The sequence below is a fragment of the Phoenix dactylifera genome, chromosome 4 (assembly GCF_051530095.1).
Source record: "Phoenix dactylifera cultivar Ajwa chromosome 4, Ajwa_hap1_PhDact_Kaust_v1.1, whole genome shotgun sequence".
In the NCBI taxonomy this organism is placed as follows: Eukaryota; Viridiplantae; Streptophyta; class Magnoliopsida; order Arecales; family Arecaceae; genus Phoenix; species Phoenix dactylifera.
In genome coordinates this window covers 50770870-50785241 of record NC_143193.1, presented here as the reverse complement: position 1 = coordinate 50785241, position 14372 = coordinate 50770870, and the positions used below count along the sequence as shown (strand labels likewise).

Sequence of the window (14372 nt, the reverse complement as noted above, 5' to 3'; positions counted from 1 at the left end):
CAGAGAGCACCCAAAAACAGCCAGAGCCTAAGTGTCGACCTCAGGCAGACTGGAGTCAACCTCTGGACATAAGGGAGTCGACCCTTAAGAGTGCCTGGTGTGCTGGGGTCGACTCCAGTCTAAGGGAGTCGACTCCAGTGAATGGCGAGTCGACCCCTTAAGTGGCACAGAGGCAAGACAGAGAGCACCCAAAAACAGCCAGAGCCTAAGTGTCGACCTCAGGCAGACTGGAGTCGACCTCTGGACATAAGGGAGTCGACCCTTAAAGAGTGCCTGGTGTGCTGGGGTCGACTCCAGTCTAAGGGAGTCGACCCCAGTGAATGGCGAGTCGACCCCTTAAGTGGCACAGAGCCAACACAGAGAGTGGCTGGTGTGCCAGAGTCGACCTCCGGACATTCAGGTTTGCATCCCTTAAGAGTGGCTGGTGAGTTAGCTTGACTCGTCGCGAACAAATGTCGACCTCTGAATTTAGGATGCTGTGCCAGACTCGACTCGTGGTGTGCCAGTGTCGACCTCTGAATTTAGGATTCAACCACATGAATGTTAGGCGAAGACAGTTTCTCAAACTCCGACACGCTTTATGAAACCACAAATGTTGATGCATATCATTGTTACTTTTGTGCGGGATGATATTGTTACGATAAACTCGTACTGTAGAAATCGATTTTTAAGTGGCTCAGTTTAATAAGTCACCGTAGACTTTTCGTTTAAGCGATGAGCATGACAGGGAGTTGGAAAAATTGCCAATAAATAAGGACTTTGCAGGGAATAATGATATTATGTCTGAAAATGTTTTATTACAGAGAACAAAAAAATTACAGTTGGACAAACATCCTTTATAACACATTTACAATCAAGTTTTACAACTAATTTGCATTCATGTGATACAACACGTAGTCTACGATTTCTCTATACAAGTCTTCCCAGGGTACATTGACCTAAACCTAACTCTGGCAACGCTCCCGGAGTGCAATAGAATACTCCCTGCAGCCCAGCTCCTGTATAAAGATGGATCCTTCAATTCTTCCTTTAATGGTCTCGTGCTGCCTCGGGTAAGTCCCTCTGCAAACATAAGCATGTATGCCCCGCAGTCAACACTATCATTTCGTTGTTGTGCACATTGTCGAATTTCAGAATATGCTAATTCTGGGATACGAAATCCGACAACGTCGTTTAGCCACGATCTCACAAAAGAAGCCTGTAATAATGTGAAGAATGCAAAATTTTAAGAACATACGCCTGCTAAAGAAGGTTCTCAGTAATATTAGGTTTCACAAGTGATACCAACATATCTAACAGCGTCCACCCCAACGTCGAAACTCCACAAGGAGTTGTAGCATTCGAAACGCTGGTCCTTCAAGTCCAGCGAAAGTAGATACCAATGCCATCCCGTATTCATCGGAATGAAGAGATATCTACACTTTTGAAGATCGGCACATCTGAATTCCCAAAGCCATGTTTGAATACTGGGCAGCAATGACTCTATGATTCTTTTGGTAACATCAGTGGTAATTGAGAGGTAATCCAATGGTAGATGCTGGAGCACGGCAGCCTGCATACAATTTATTTAACACAGCTTAGTTGGCACGCTGAATTTCAATTGGAAAAATGTAAGAACGAGACATCATGAGCAGTAATTCAAAACCTGGATCTCGCAGCGCAAATATAAACATGGATTGTCAATAATCTCATTAGTGGCACGAGGCAGAAGCTCCAAAATGCGAAAGTACACATTGATTACCTGTACGCAATAAAAGAAGTACGCACTTAGTACCAAATTACAATTTGCAGTAGTAGTTCATTGTAGGAGCATACGTCACTCCGTAGTGCCTTGTCATGCAGGAGCTGCACTAAGGCATCAGGGCTGCATGCAGGTTTGGTACGATCTTCGTCCTCCCATATTATATCCCTACATAACACAATTATGTTTAAGAAACTTGAAATGCGATAATTATGAAAAACGGTCAATTAATATAATTAACTTACCCAAACTCATGTTCTTCGAGGAAGAATTTAATAGCTTCTTCATACCTAATAGGGAGTATACTTGTCCCCTTCCCATGAAAGCTACGTTTCAGTGCCACTCTCTGAACATCGTTAACTTTAGTGGACGACACTATATGCTAAGTTCAATAAATTCAATATGGATAAATAAACACATATGGACGAGACAACAATTCTATACCGCTCCCGGAGGAGAGGTTTCCTCCCATGTTGGAGCCGATTTTTGGAGCTCCATTAATGAACTTGTCGGTGGGTCGAATATGTTGGTTGACCGAGCGGGCGAATCCTCGGACACAATAGTAATTCCCGTACAAACCTCACTATTTTCGGCAACTTTGACCCTTTTTTTAGCCCTTTTATAGGTCTTTGGCTGGTCTGATATGGCCTTCGCTTTCTCCGATGGCTTGCGCTCGCGTGCTCCCAGCTTCACGCACTTGCATAAGGAGGACACATATGACCTGAGAGCTCTCTGTTTCTTCTTAGCTTCAGCATCAGTGGACGAAATAACCTGATTTGAAAATGCATTTCAAGACAATTTATACTACCATTCTAAAAACTGCGAACACTACGTACCAAAAAATTACATACCTCCACCGAATCAGCATTATGCTGCATATGATCTTTCTGAAGAGCATCGTCGTGAATAGGTGGATCAACTGTAGTATGCTCCTTCACGTAACCAAGGAAGAGGTTGTTTAAATCAAGCAAGTCGATTCATACTAGAACTGGTAGTTAACTTGTCAGACCTTATACAGAGGAAGCATGCTTACCTCAGGAGGAACAGTAGCATGCTCACCAGGTTTGTCATCAACCAGAAGGCCCTTATCTCGTAGGACCTTCTCTATTGTCGACACCCTCTTATCGAGCTGTTCTATGCGGGTATTCTCAACATCCCCAATAGGATGAGGGTCTGCTAAACTAAAACCATGTTGTACCAAACACGTCTCAAGCACTGTGATACGTGTGTGAATTTTCCGCAGTGGATGTCGATCACTTTGGCTGGATGACGGAATCTAAAACAACACAATAATGAATTAGCTTGTATGAATTGAACAAACTGTAGGCATACATCAATGTGTGCAGACTTGAACTATGTGCCGACAAGTGAAAAGTGCATGCCAATTCAAAAGTGCATATATTTGTGTTTGTAAATGCTATGTCACAGTAAGCTGCTAATACCTGAGTTCCGTCATGCACGGATTGTTGATGTTCTGTCTCCGCACGCCTCTCATCAGGCACACGTAATTGTGGCCTTCCAGCTGAGAGAAGGTGCAACTCCTCCTCTCTTGGTTCTAACTTCTCAATAACCTAAAGCATTCGAAGTTTCGAACATTAAATTAACGTACAAGTTAAAATATTTCCAATGTAAGAATTCAACATTCAAACATCAAATCGTTTTAAATTTTTCATAACATCCGCAATCACGTCCACCCTGCGGGGAAATGGGGTGTTGTTCCAGCGTACGAGACGTGGATACATGAACGGTGGCCGGTGCCTTCCAACAATGCTGTTAGCATGCTCAACAGCCCATACCTGCCAAAAATGCATTGTAAACATCAAATTACATCTAAATATATATATCGTAACAATGAAATATAAAAAAAACATCTTATGATGCTTACCACCAAGGCGACCGTGCAGCCATCCATGTATCTACCAACCCCTTGGCCTGTGACGTTTCTAGTCTTCACACTATCAGCTAGACTAGGTATTTGCTGCCGAAGAAAAGAGAAAACGGCAAGACCCCAACTATACGAACCTAAGCGGTCTAAATCATTGACATATGAACATAATGTCTTAGGGACATAGTAGCGTACGGTTGGGAAGAGGATAGTCCCAAAAAGATAAAGAACCCATAATTTTGTAAAATCCTCCACATCTTGTCGACTGCTCTTACCGACAAGGACTTGTAATCTACTTTTAATTGCATCTCTACTGGCTTTCTGGTGGTCACCATCAAAAAATCGGGTGATGAGGTCACACGTAACCCTCCCCTTCCTATGCAGTTGCACCTCATCACCCGTTGCACTCAAACCAAGGATTAGTGCGAAATCAGTCCCTACAAAAGGCACTATAACCCTGCCAAACCAAAAACCCTCCTCAACATTATCCCAAAGGGAGAGCAATGTGTCCAAGACAGGCCTACTCTGTTTTATATACGGTAGACCTAGCATGTGCCCAAATGGAGTGCCACGAATTCTTTCCTTCTGTTCATCAGACATGAATGGGATTAGGGTGACCATAAAATTTACAAAGTGGGTGAAATAATATCTTCCATTAACCATAGTACTCGGGCCAACAGAGGATTTTTTGCCGATACTCTGCTTTGGGGCCATCTTAGATTTCTGCATCACAAATATAGTTACAAATTATGTTTTTGATAATATCAACAAAAAATAAATCATCCTAAAAACTAAAACAAAGTACACAATTAGCACGGAATGGAAGAAATTTTCCACAACAAATTTCTCAAATGTGCTACCACAACCTCTCTGTCCATTAATCCCGCAAAACCACTGGACCATTCCAACAACTACCTGGAATGCCGTACAATACTGCATATCACGTCCGTGTTCAATACATTATTCGAGAAAGTATGCGGTGACAAACCTGTTGAAGGAATGCAGAGACGACTATTAGAAGGTTGGAGAGACCAATGTCCACCTAAGCTTCCGCTACAAACGAACAGGGCGAAGTCGGATCGAAGGTCGACTCCGAGGCGGGCCTTGCTCCTCACAATCGGATCGGAAGGGTTCTACTTTTCCAAAGGGGAACGGCTAAACAGGGGAAAAGAGAAAGATCGAGTACCGTTGGGAAGTGATTTGCAGTTCTAGGGTTCGAAACCGGGGCGTTCAAATCAAGCGGAATTGGGCGAGATTTTTATGGAATTCTTTCCGTCGGAAGAGAGGATTAGGATATGAAGATTGGGGACGAACGAGGGCTGGAATTGGTGAACTTTGAATAGGGCTCGTTCAAATGAACACATGCATACGAGGAACGACGGAAGAGGAAACAGGTCAGGGGTATTTTGGTCTCCTTATGAGATTTGATATGTCAATGGACCGCTTATTAAATGCACAGTCAACAGGGACTATTCGTTATACAGGGGTCTAATTTTGGACCGCGAAGCAAATTCCCCAAAAAAATATACACATCCATCCAAATTTATCACCTATATCATAAATCAGCAGAAATACATCTAGCCGTACATTTGACACATAAAGAATTTTGCATCTTTTAGTATCCTAAAAATAAAAATAAAACTATTTTTTATAAGTGATTATTCTTTGTCTTATCATTCTAGAAAAAATACTAAACCTGTTCCTCTTTATGGGTCTACATTCACAAAATCATTTGTGATATTTCCTTACAATATATGATTACGAATGCGAAGATATCTAGTTTACTAATTTATGCTGAATTTTAAATCCAATTTTGCATGGATTTTCCAAAATATTTCAACTATCGATATTCCCACGTGCGACATGCTAAGTAGAATCATCACGTTATGGATTGATTGAATAATTGGATTGAGGGCATTTCCGTCAATCCACTTCCTGTCGGTTTCAGGTAACAGAGTCCTTGCTGTTAGCCGGTATTCTGTCCCCTCCATACCTCACACCCTTCTCCTCTCCCTCCGCTTCACCTTACCTTAACCTCGTCTTTCCCCAAAACAGGACACGAAAACGCTTGCTGACGTCAGCCAACCTTTTCTCGTCTTCGATTCAGCTTCCGTCGTTAAACTCTTCTGGAGGAACACCTGACACAAAGCCCCTTCAAAAACGGGCCTCGTGTGGCCAGCCACCTCTCCCTCGCTCCTACTCCCTCGTCCGTTTCCCCGCCATCCGAAAAATAAATATAAAACGAAAGAAATTCTCTCTCTCTCTCTCTCTTTTTTTCCCGAAAAAAGTTTCCTCAAAATGTCGAAATACATGGTAGATATTTTTCACAGCAAAAATGGAATGTTTAAATTAGAAAATTTCTTCTTCCTTTTTTCTTCTTCTTTTTTTGGTTTTTTTTATGAAAGGAACGCTTAGAAGGTAGCCGCTCAGCTTTTATTAAGGACCGACTCCTCTCTGCCATTCTCGCGATCGGCGAAACCCTTATTTTCTCATCTTTTTTTCCTTCTATTTTTTCCAGATCCAGAGTGCTTCCAGCTGAAGGTAAATCCTGATCTTCTCTGCTTTTGATATCTTTAATTGTGCATCTATTCCTCGTCTTCCTGGAATTTTGGGATTTTAAAATGCTTTTTAGATGGATCTTCTAGATTCTCTGATGGATTCTATGCGGGATTTATGTCGTGGCCAATGCTATTGTTTTTTGTGACATTTGTGAAAATCATGCATTTGTGTGGATTTCTTTTAAGGTTCGGAGTGTTATTTTGTTGGATGGTAGGAGCTTAGGTGAATTTCTTTTTGTCTTGGGGTATTCCACTTGAAATAATTTGTATCTTTTAATGCAACGGTAAGATTTGATGCAGATCTGGGGCGTTTAAGTTTTCATAATGCAAGTTTAAATTTTCGATATTATGGCTCCATGGATTAATTTCTTTGATCTATTTAATGATCTATCAGTTTTTATTTTCAGATTTCACTCTTTTCCTTTGTATCTGTTGAGATTAATACAATGCGGAAGTTTTCTTCTACCTATGTGCTGTGGTGTTTATAATCTCATTGCTTGCTAATAATATTCTCTAGCTGCATGTCTTCTATAGAAATCAAGAGCTCGTTAATCGATCAGGCATTCTGTTGCTTTGCTGTTGTTATAATCTGCTCTTTGTTAAGGTTATTATCTATATGTTTGTCTGATGGAATGGCCAATCTCTATGGTGGAAATTTGGTTTCTTAGTTAGCGAGCCTTGTCCTTTTCAACAATGGGGACTTTCCTTTATAAGACTGACATTTTGAAATCTGGGGGTAATAGGTTGAGTCATTTCTTTTCTGCTGCAGTCTTAGTAGATCTGTTGAGTTTGGCTAATATTCTGTTTAAATTTCTTGGTTCAGGAATATCTCCTTTGCTACGGTATATTTTTACATCTCCATTAGTTATCAAGAATTTTGTATTAGTTGTGTCGAATTGATGTGGAGATGGAGTCGGAACAGTAATGAATCGATCTTCATTTTTGACTATTTTTCTTCACTGTTTCAGATATATTCTTTAAGCGTAGTCTTTATGTATAATGGCATTTGGGAGAAGCCCACGGATGGACAATAGGAGGCCGTCGTCGCAATGCTCGACGGCAACCCTCGTCGTGTTTGTTGCTCTTTGCTTGGTCGGGGTATGGATGATGACATCATCAACTGTAGTTCCTGTCGACATGTCTTCATCAGGGAGCAAACAACGGGTTTCTCAGACTGATTCTAAGCAATTCGAGGATAGTTCAGGAGACATACCTGATGGTGCGATGAAAAAGGATGCCAACATCGATGAGGATAAGTCTCCAAATGAACCTGATTCTGAGCCGACCCAGGACCAGAATGTGCCAGAGAAAACAACTGAAAAGAGGACCCAAGAAAGTACAGAGGATGATTCAGATAATGCATCAAATGGTCGGACCTATAATGATGAAAATGGGAAAGGTGAAGGTGGAGAGATAGCTAAGAAAGGTGAAGACACAAATTCAGAGGGTGGTGACATGAATACCGCTGGTCAGGAAGATGGACAAGACAAAAGCAAAGAACAAAATTCTGCTGAAAACACGGCCAATGAACAGGAAGATAACAAAGACAGAAATCCTGATGAAACAGCAAATGATGATCAAAACAAGAATCCAGAACAAAATTCTGTTGAATCTAATGACAATGAGCAACAGCAAGATGACAACAACACAGACAGTAATATCGATGAAACTGCAAGTGATAAGCAAACCAATAACTTTGAACAGAATGCTGATGAAACCAAAAGCAACGAGCAACAACAATCTGACCGTGACAAGATAAATGTGCAAGAAGAGGAACCTGATGGTGATAAAGTGCAGGACGGAAAGGATCAAGGCCAGTTAGAGCAGAAGGTTGGGCAAAACCAAGACAAGGATGCTAAACAAAATTCTAGAGACATCAAAAGTGGGAACCAGACAAAGGATCAACCTCCAGGCGAGGTGTTTCCTGATGCGACTCAGTCAGAGCTTCTAAATGAGACCAATACTCAGAATGGGGCATGGTCTACTCAAGCTGTGGAGTCGAGGAATGAGAAGGAAGTGCAAGCTGCTTCATCAAAGGGACAAAATGTGGCATACAGTTGGAAACTTTGTAATGTCACTGCTGCATTTGATTATATACCTTGCCTGGACAATGAGGAAGCTATCAAGAAGCTTCGGTCCACTAAGCACTTCCAACATCGAGAAAGGCATTGTCCTGATGAGGCACCAACCTGCCTTGTCCCGCTTCCAGAAGGATATAAACAGCAAATTGCATGGCCGAATAGCAGGGATAAGGTATATGATACATCAGCAGTTTTTTGTACTAATAACCGCTTCATGTTTTAGAATCACATAAAAAAATACATAATTTTAAAATGTACTGCAGATATGGTACCACAATGTCCCTCATACCACGCTTGCTGATTTTAAGGGGCACCAAAATTGGGTAAAGGTTACTGGAGAATACCTTACTTTTCCTGGTGGTGGAACTCAATTCAAGAATGGTGCAATCCGCTACATCGATTTCATCAAGGAGGTTTGCTTCTTAGCTTTTTATACTCTTGCTTCATAGACCATTTTCGTGTCTCACTATGGTACTTTGTCTTTCATTGCTAATCAAATTTTTCGTGGTTCATAGTCATCTGGATTGTCCTCTTTCCGGCAATGATCAATTTATGTACCCGTTACTCTCATCCAAGACATCATGCAGTCAATTTTCATTTACGGTTTCCATTAAAACAGTTTTACTGGGAAGATGCCTTGTTAATGTGCTCGTATCTTTTGTCCATTGTTTATTTGTATGTGGCTGGTGTATCTGCTTATGAGTGCTTATGTTTTACAAATTGCCTGCAGCAGAATCATGATCTTTCCATGAGATATTTCCTCCATTCCTGGTTGATCCTATATCGCGTGTATTGAGTATAAGGAAGTATACAGTCCGTAAACCTCCTTCACATAAACATGTTCACTTATGGCTCAATTAATGTTGCACACTGTCTTGTTTTCCAACTTTGATTTTGTAGATGTAGTTTTTTATTTTCCTTTGATACTTATATAGTCTGTAAATAGTTTTCGAAGTTCTGCCTTTCAAAAAATAATATTTTTTTACTGGAATTTCTTTTCGGGCATGCATAGCATGATGCCATTATCCTTTTTCCTTGGTTGCAGTCTGTGCCTGATGTAGCATGGGGGAAGAAAAGCCGTGTTGTATTGGATGTCGGCTGTGGAGTGGCTAGCTTTGGAGGCTATCTTTTTGAAAGAGATGTGCTTACCATGTCATTTGCTCCTAAGGACGAGCATGAGGCCCAAGTGCAATTTGCTCTTGAAAGAGGAATTCCTGCTATCTCAGCAGTCATGGGCACCAAGAGACTTCCTTTCCCAAGCAGGGTCTTCGATGTTGTTCACTGTGCACGTTGTAGGGTCCCATGGCACACTGAAGGTACTTTCAATGTTTAACATTAACTTTCTTTGTTTTGTAGATGTTCTAGCTTTGAGATTACTGATATGGTGACTTACAGGTGGAATGCTTTTGCTGGAGATCAATCGGCTGTTGCGGCCTGGCGGTTACTTTGTGTGGTCTGCTACTCCAGTGTACCAAAAAATTCAAGATGATGTTGAAATCTGGAATGGTATTCCTTTTCATTTTCTCTTCCTTTTTTCCTTTTTATGTTTTCAATTATACATGGAAATCTGACGTAGAGTTGCGAAGAAAAGGATTGCAAAGGCTAATGATAGCTAGAAGTCTGAAGACAGATTGTTGAACTCATTTCTTTAGAACAATAATTTATTTCACATTTTAATCCTTACACAAAATTAACCTTAAGTATCTCAAGATGAAGCTGGCCTAGGCTTTCGACTCTCAAGAGCCACTTTATAATATAGGACTCTTTCTGCTGTATAGGCTAGTGCTAATCTACACCACCAGAAAACTGATTGCATTTATGTGTTTCATGGGTGCATCTATAAGACCATAAATTTATGAAAATCATGCTCTTATTCTGAATTCTATAAAATCACCCAGTCCAATTATTTTGCTGTTACTTGTCTATTAATTCAATTTTAAAAACAAACTGCTGGCAAGAGAACCTCGAAATCTACCATATAATTTTGATTTTCCTAGGCTATTGGATAGAATAATACCTATTGATGAGTTATGAGCCTCTAGAATTTAAGATTATCCATTCAATTCTAGTTGTTACTTTCATTGGAGAGCAGAAGATACTGGGTTACCAGGCTGAGGGCAGCACTAACTTTTGATTTATGTGGAAATTGATGACAGCTATGTCTTGGCTGACAAAGTCCATGTGCTGGGAAATGGTGAACAAAACAGGAAGGGATATTGTCAACCAAGTGGGTTTAGCAGTATATAGAAAGCCTACCAATAACGAGTGCTATGAGAAAAGAACGGAAAACAACCCTCCGTTCTGCCAAGAATCTGATGATCCGGATGCAGCCTGGTAAGCATCTTGTTTACAGATAGATTTTATGCTTCTTTCACCTGCTTGCTTCATTCTCCTACAATGTCTGTGCCTTAAATGTGTCAATATTTGCGTAGGAATGTCCCCTTGCAAGCATGTATGCACAAACTGCCAGTGAGTCCTGCTGTTCGTGGGTCTCAATGGCCAGAGGAATGGCCACAAAGGTTGGAAAAAGCACCTTACTGGCTAAATAGCTCAGAGGTTGGGGTTTATGGTAAACCTGCCCCCGAGGACTTTGCAGTAGACTATGAACACTGGAGGCGTGTTGTCAGCAAATCATATCTGAATGGAATGGGAATCAACTGGACCACTGTGAGGAATGTCATGGACATGAGATCTGTATATGGAGGGTAAGCAAAAAGCATGCATATTTGCAGCACACTGTAACAATTTTTGGTTCAAATTATATTTGCAGTTTTTCTCATATACTAGGGTTCTGCTTCTTAATATATTTTATCATGAAACTGCTGCATAATGTTTTTATTGGAAATAGTAGACCATATATCTAAATCACCAATCTGCTCGATATTGACAATTTCCCTCTTAAATGTGTGTCAATATCATGGTCTAACCTGAGTTTGCTAGTTTGTATTTGAGCTTGAACAATGAGCATTATCCATCTCTTACAGTAATTCTGGTATGATTATAGTTCAAAATTTTCTTAGTTCTTGCTTATTTTAATATCACAGGTATAGAACTAGCAAGGATTTGAAAAGCTTGAATGTTGGGGGTTTCCCTTTACATGAATAAGAGCTGAATCAGGGCTCATGAAGCCAAACTCACACTGTTGTGCTATGGCTTGATGGTTACGGTTTTTGGCAAATACGGGACTAACTAGAACTATTCTAGTAATCACTTGCCACGTTTCAAGAAATTCTTATGTAGATTGATAATGAAATTTTTCAGTAGAGGGCGGGCCTTGACACACAAGCTAAGGTTGCTCCATTTTGACGTGGGTGTTATGGGTTCGAAACACAAAAACAACCTCTCTACGGGGGTAAGGTTGCATACATTTGACCCTCCCCAGACCTTGCAGCAGTGGGGACCATGTGCACTGGGATGCCTTCTTATTGATAATGGAACTACTTGAATAATTGGCTGAAGTTGAACTAGTGTTTGCTATATCTTGCAATTAATGTTCATATAAAGCTAAGGCGACCTACTATTTCTATATCTTTTTGAAGAAATTTGGAGAAGGAAGACAAGCTTCCTTCCACCATTTGTTAAAGGAGTAAAAGAATTATAGGAGTCTTAATTAGAGTTTGAAGTACACAAGCATGACTCTCAGCAGTTTTACCTATTATTCTTCTCTATCAAATTGTTCTTTTGGTTTAGTTACTGCCAGATGATATCATCCATCTCCAGACAGAACTTTGTTGAGTAAGTCTAAGTCATATTTTCTCCCACGATCATTATGCTTTTGTTTGTAAACATGCCTTTGAGTTCTAATTGTAAGATGAATGCACTTCACTCTCAAAGCTCCTATTATGCAGTTGTGTAATTGTACTTTTTGTTATACTTTTTGACAGTTTTGCCGCTGCGTTGCGAGACAAGAAGGTGTGGGTTATGAATGTTGTCTCAATTGATTCACCAGATACCCTTCCTGTTATTTATGAACGTGGATTTTTTGGGATGTATCATGATTGGTGTGAATCATTCAGTACCTATCCCCGAACATATGATCTTCTCCATGCAGACCATCTATTTTCCAGGCTAAAGAAGAGGTCAGCTATGTACATTATTCTCCACTCCACATGCTTTGTAAACTATTCTTGCATATCTACTAATCCATCAAGTCTAGAAGCATGAAGATCTTAATGAGATATTCTGTTATCCTTTTTCAGCATGTAGAATCCATAATCAGCATTGGGAACTTGTTCACATCAAATTCAAACAATTTAAGACAACATTTGATTTTTAAGAATTTTCATCCCTTGGGAACTAAAATGATTTCCATCGCATGGTACTATCTTGGTCAGTATTACTAGTATATATCCATCACAACCACCTCCCTTTGATGGGTCCTTTGTCACTGGAACACTGCAATTGGGTTAATGGACATTTTCTTGGCGGCTGAAAACAGAAATCTAGGCTTTCTGACTAAAATGGCAACATCATCAAAGATTTGGTGAGCATGGCATTTAAGATTTGAATCTCCATAACTAGGTTGTAGTATTTTTCTGTTATGCTGTCAAAATTATGATTGCCTTCTCGTCATGCGCCGGGAAATGGGTGCTGGAAGAATTTTTGAGATGATACTTTGTCGTTTATTACACTAGATGCACGTGAGATATTTTGATGCCCTTCTTTCATCATATTTCTGATCTGTCTCCTGTGGCCAATCAGTCTATTCTGAACCTACTGAAAGGACCCTCTTCCCTCTTTCTTCAACAATGTTATCTCTAGCCTGGCCGTGCTTTTTCCTTGCAGGTGCAAGTTATTGCCAGTAATTGTCGAAGTGGATCGGATATTGAGACCAGAAGGGAAGCTACTTGTGAGGGACAATGCAGAGATTATTAACGAAGTTGAGAGCATAGCAAAATCATTGCATTGGGAAATCAGAATGACCTACTCAAAGAATAATGAAGGATTGCTTTGTGTTCAGAAGACAATGTGGCGGCCAAAAGAAGTAGCATCAAGCACGACACCGATCTCTTAAAATGAATGACAAATTTAGTTAGGTTATTTGTTTGGTAGTTAACCCATATGGCGTTGAGCTGTTTCTGCTGCTTGCTTCCTGCATGATGGTTCCTTGTCAAGAATTGAGAGGTGATGTGTTACAAGTTGATTGTTGGTTCTTATGTTTTTGGTAAATGCGTTCACTTTCAGAACCTTAGGTCTGATGCGTGTAGGGATACTGTAATGCTACGGGGTGCAGACCCTAATTAAGATGAAAAAGAATCTTTTGTATAATATACTTTGGTGAGCCTAAAGCGCATGTAGTAACTTGTTTCTTGCTGGTGAATGGGGTGGGGCTGAGAAATGGTTCTAAGAGACTATTAGTTCTTCTTGGTGGCTTAAGTTCTGCAATGAGATGATTGATGTTGTGGTGCCCCTCGGAATCACAGAAATAGTGCCGACTGTTCTAATGGAATGGAAGAGAACAGGTATCTCAAAAATGAAATTTATTGAAGTACAATGAGAAGTTTATGTTGTCAAGTTCCTAATTTCTTCCATCTTTTTATTCCTGACTATTCATTAGATATAGCAAGATTAAGTTGCAAAATCTAGTAATATCTTGTATAAGAATATTAATGTTGGCTGGTGATAATTAAGTTGAGCGTGTATCATGGATAAGTAGTTAAAATCATAGTCAAGGCTTAATGCAACTCAAGTCAATTAAGTCTTAATTTCAAATTAGCTGGGGTTGGCTACTAAAATCATAGTCAAAGCTCACCGCACGTATATCTCAACACTGGCTGTTGCAACTCCTCTGGGTCCTAAAAGACATATAAGATCACAATTTTGTCAGTCCAAATCATTTTTCTACTAGAAAAGAAAAGTTAAATCCACAGGTTTTTCCCAAGATCTTCCAAGGAAGATTATATTGTAACTATTGTTTAGTTTCCAATCCCCTTATTGTTTTACTGTCAGCAATATTCATTAGAGAGATCATCGAAGACATTGGCCAATTTGGTTAATATCTTTTATAAGAGATGGTGGTGAAAAGATTCTTTGTAGGAAATGGTTGCTGTAGCACTACTTGGGGGTAGCATGTTTGGCTGCAGAGCTCGGTTCTTAATTCCCCTTGG

General features: G+C 40.2%; 1 protein-coding gene across 2 annotated transcripts; it reads left to right on the top strand.

Moving 5' to 3' along the window:
• Positions 1-5844: 5844 nt before the first annotated feature.
• Positions 5845-13553, top strand: LOC103701346 (putative methyltransferase PMT24). Of its 2 annotated transcripts, XM_008783374.6 has the most exons (9): positions 5845-6167; positions 7153-8437; positions 8529-8678; positions 9311-9581; positions 9661-9771; positions 10422-10599; positions 10698-10970; positions 12150-12344; positions 13051-13553. In XM_008783374.6, the coding sequence occupies exons 2-9, from the start codon at positions 7184-7186 to the stop codon at positions 13277-13279; spliced, it is 2661 nt and encodes an 886-aa protein (XP_008781596.3). In that variant the 5' UTR covers positions 5845-6167; positions 7153-7183; the 3' UTR covers positions 13280-13553. The 2 variants fall into 2 exon arrangements, with proteins under 2 accessions (XP_008781596.3, XP_038989435.3); XM_039133507.3 differs by lacking the exon at positions 5845-6167 and having other exon boundaries at positions 7051-8437.
• Positions 13554-14372: the final 819 nt, after the last annotated feature.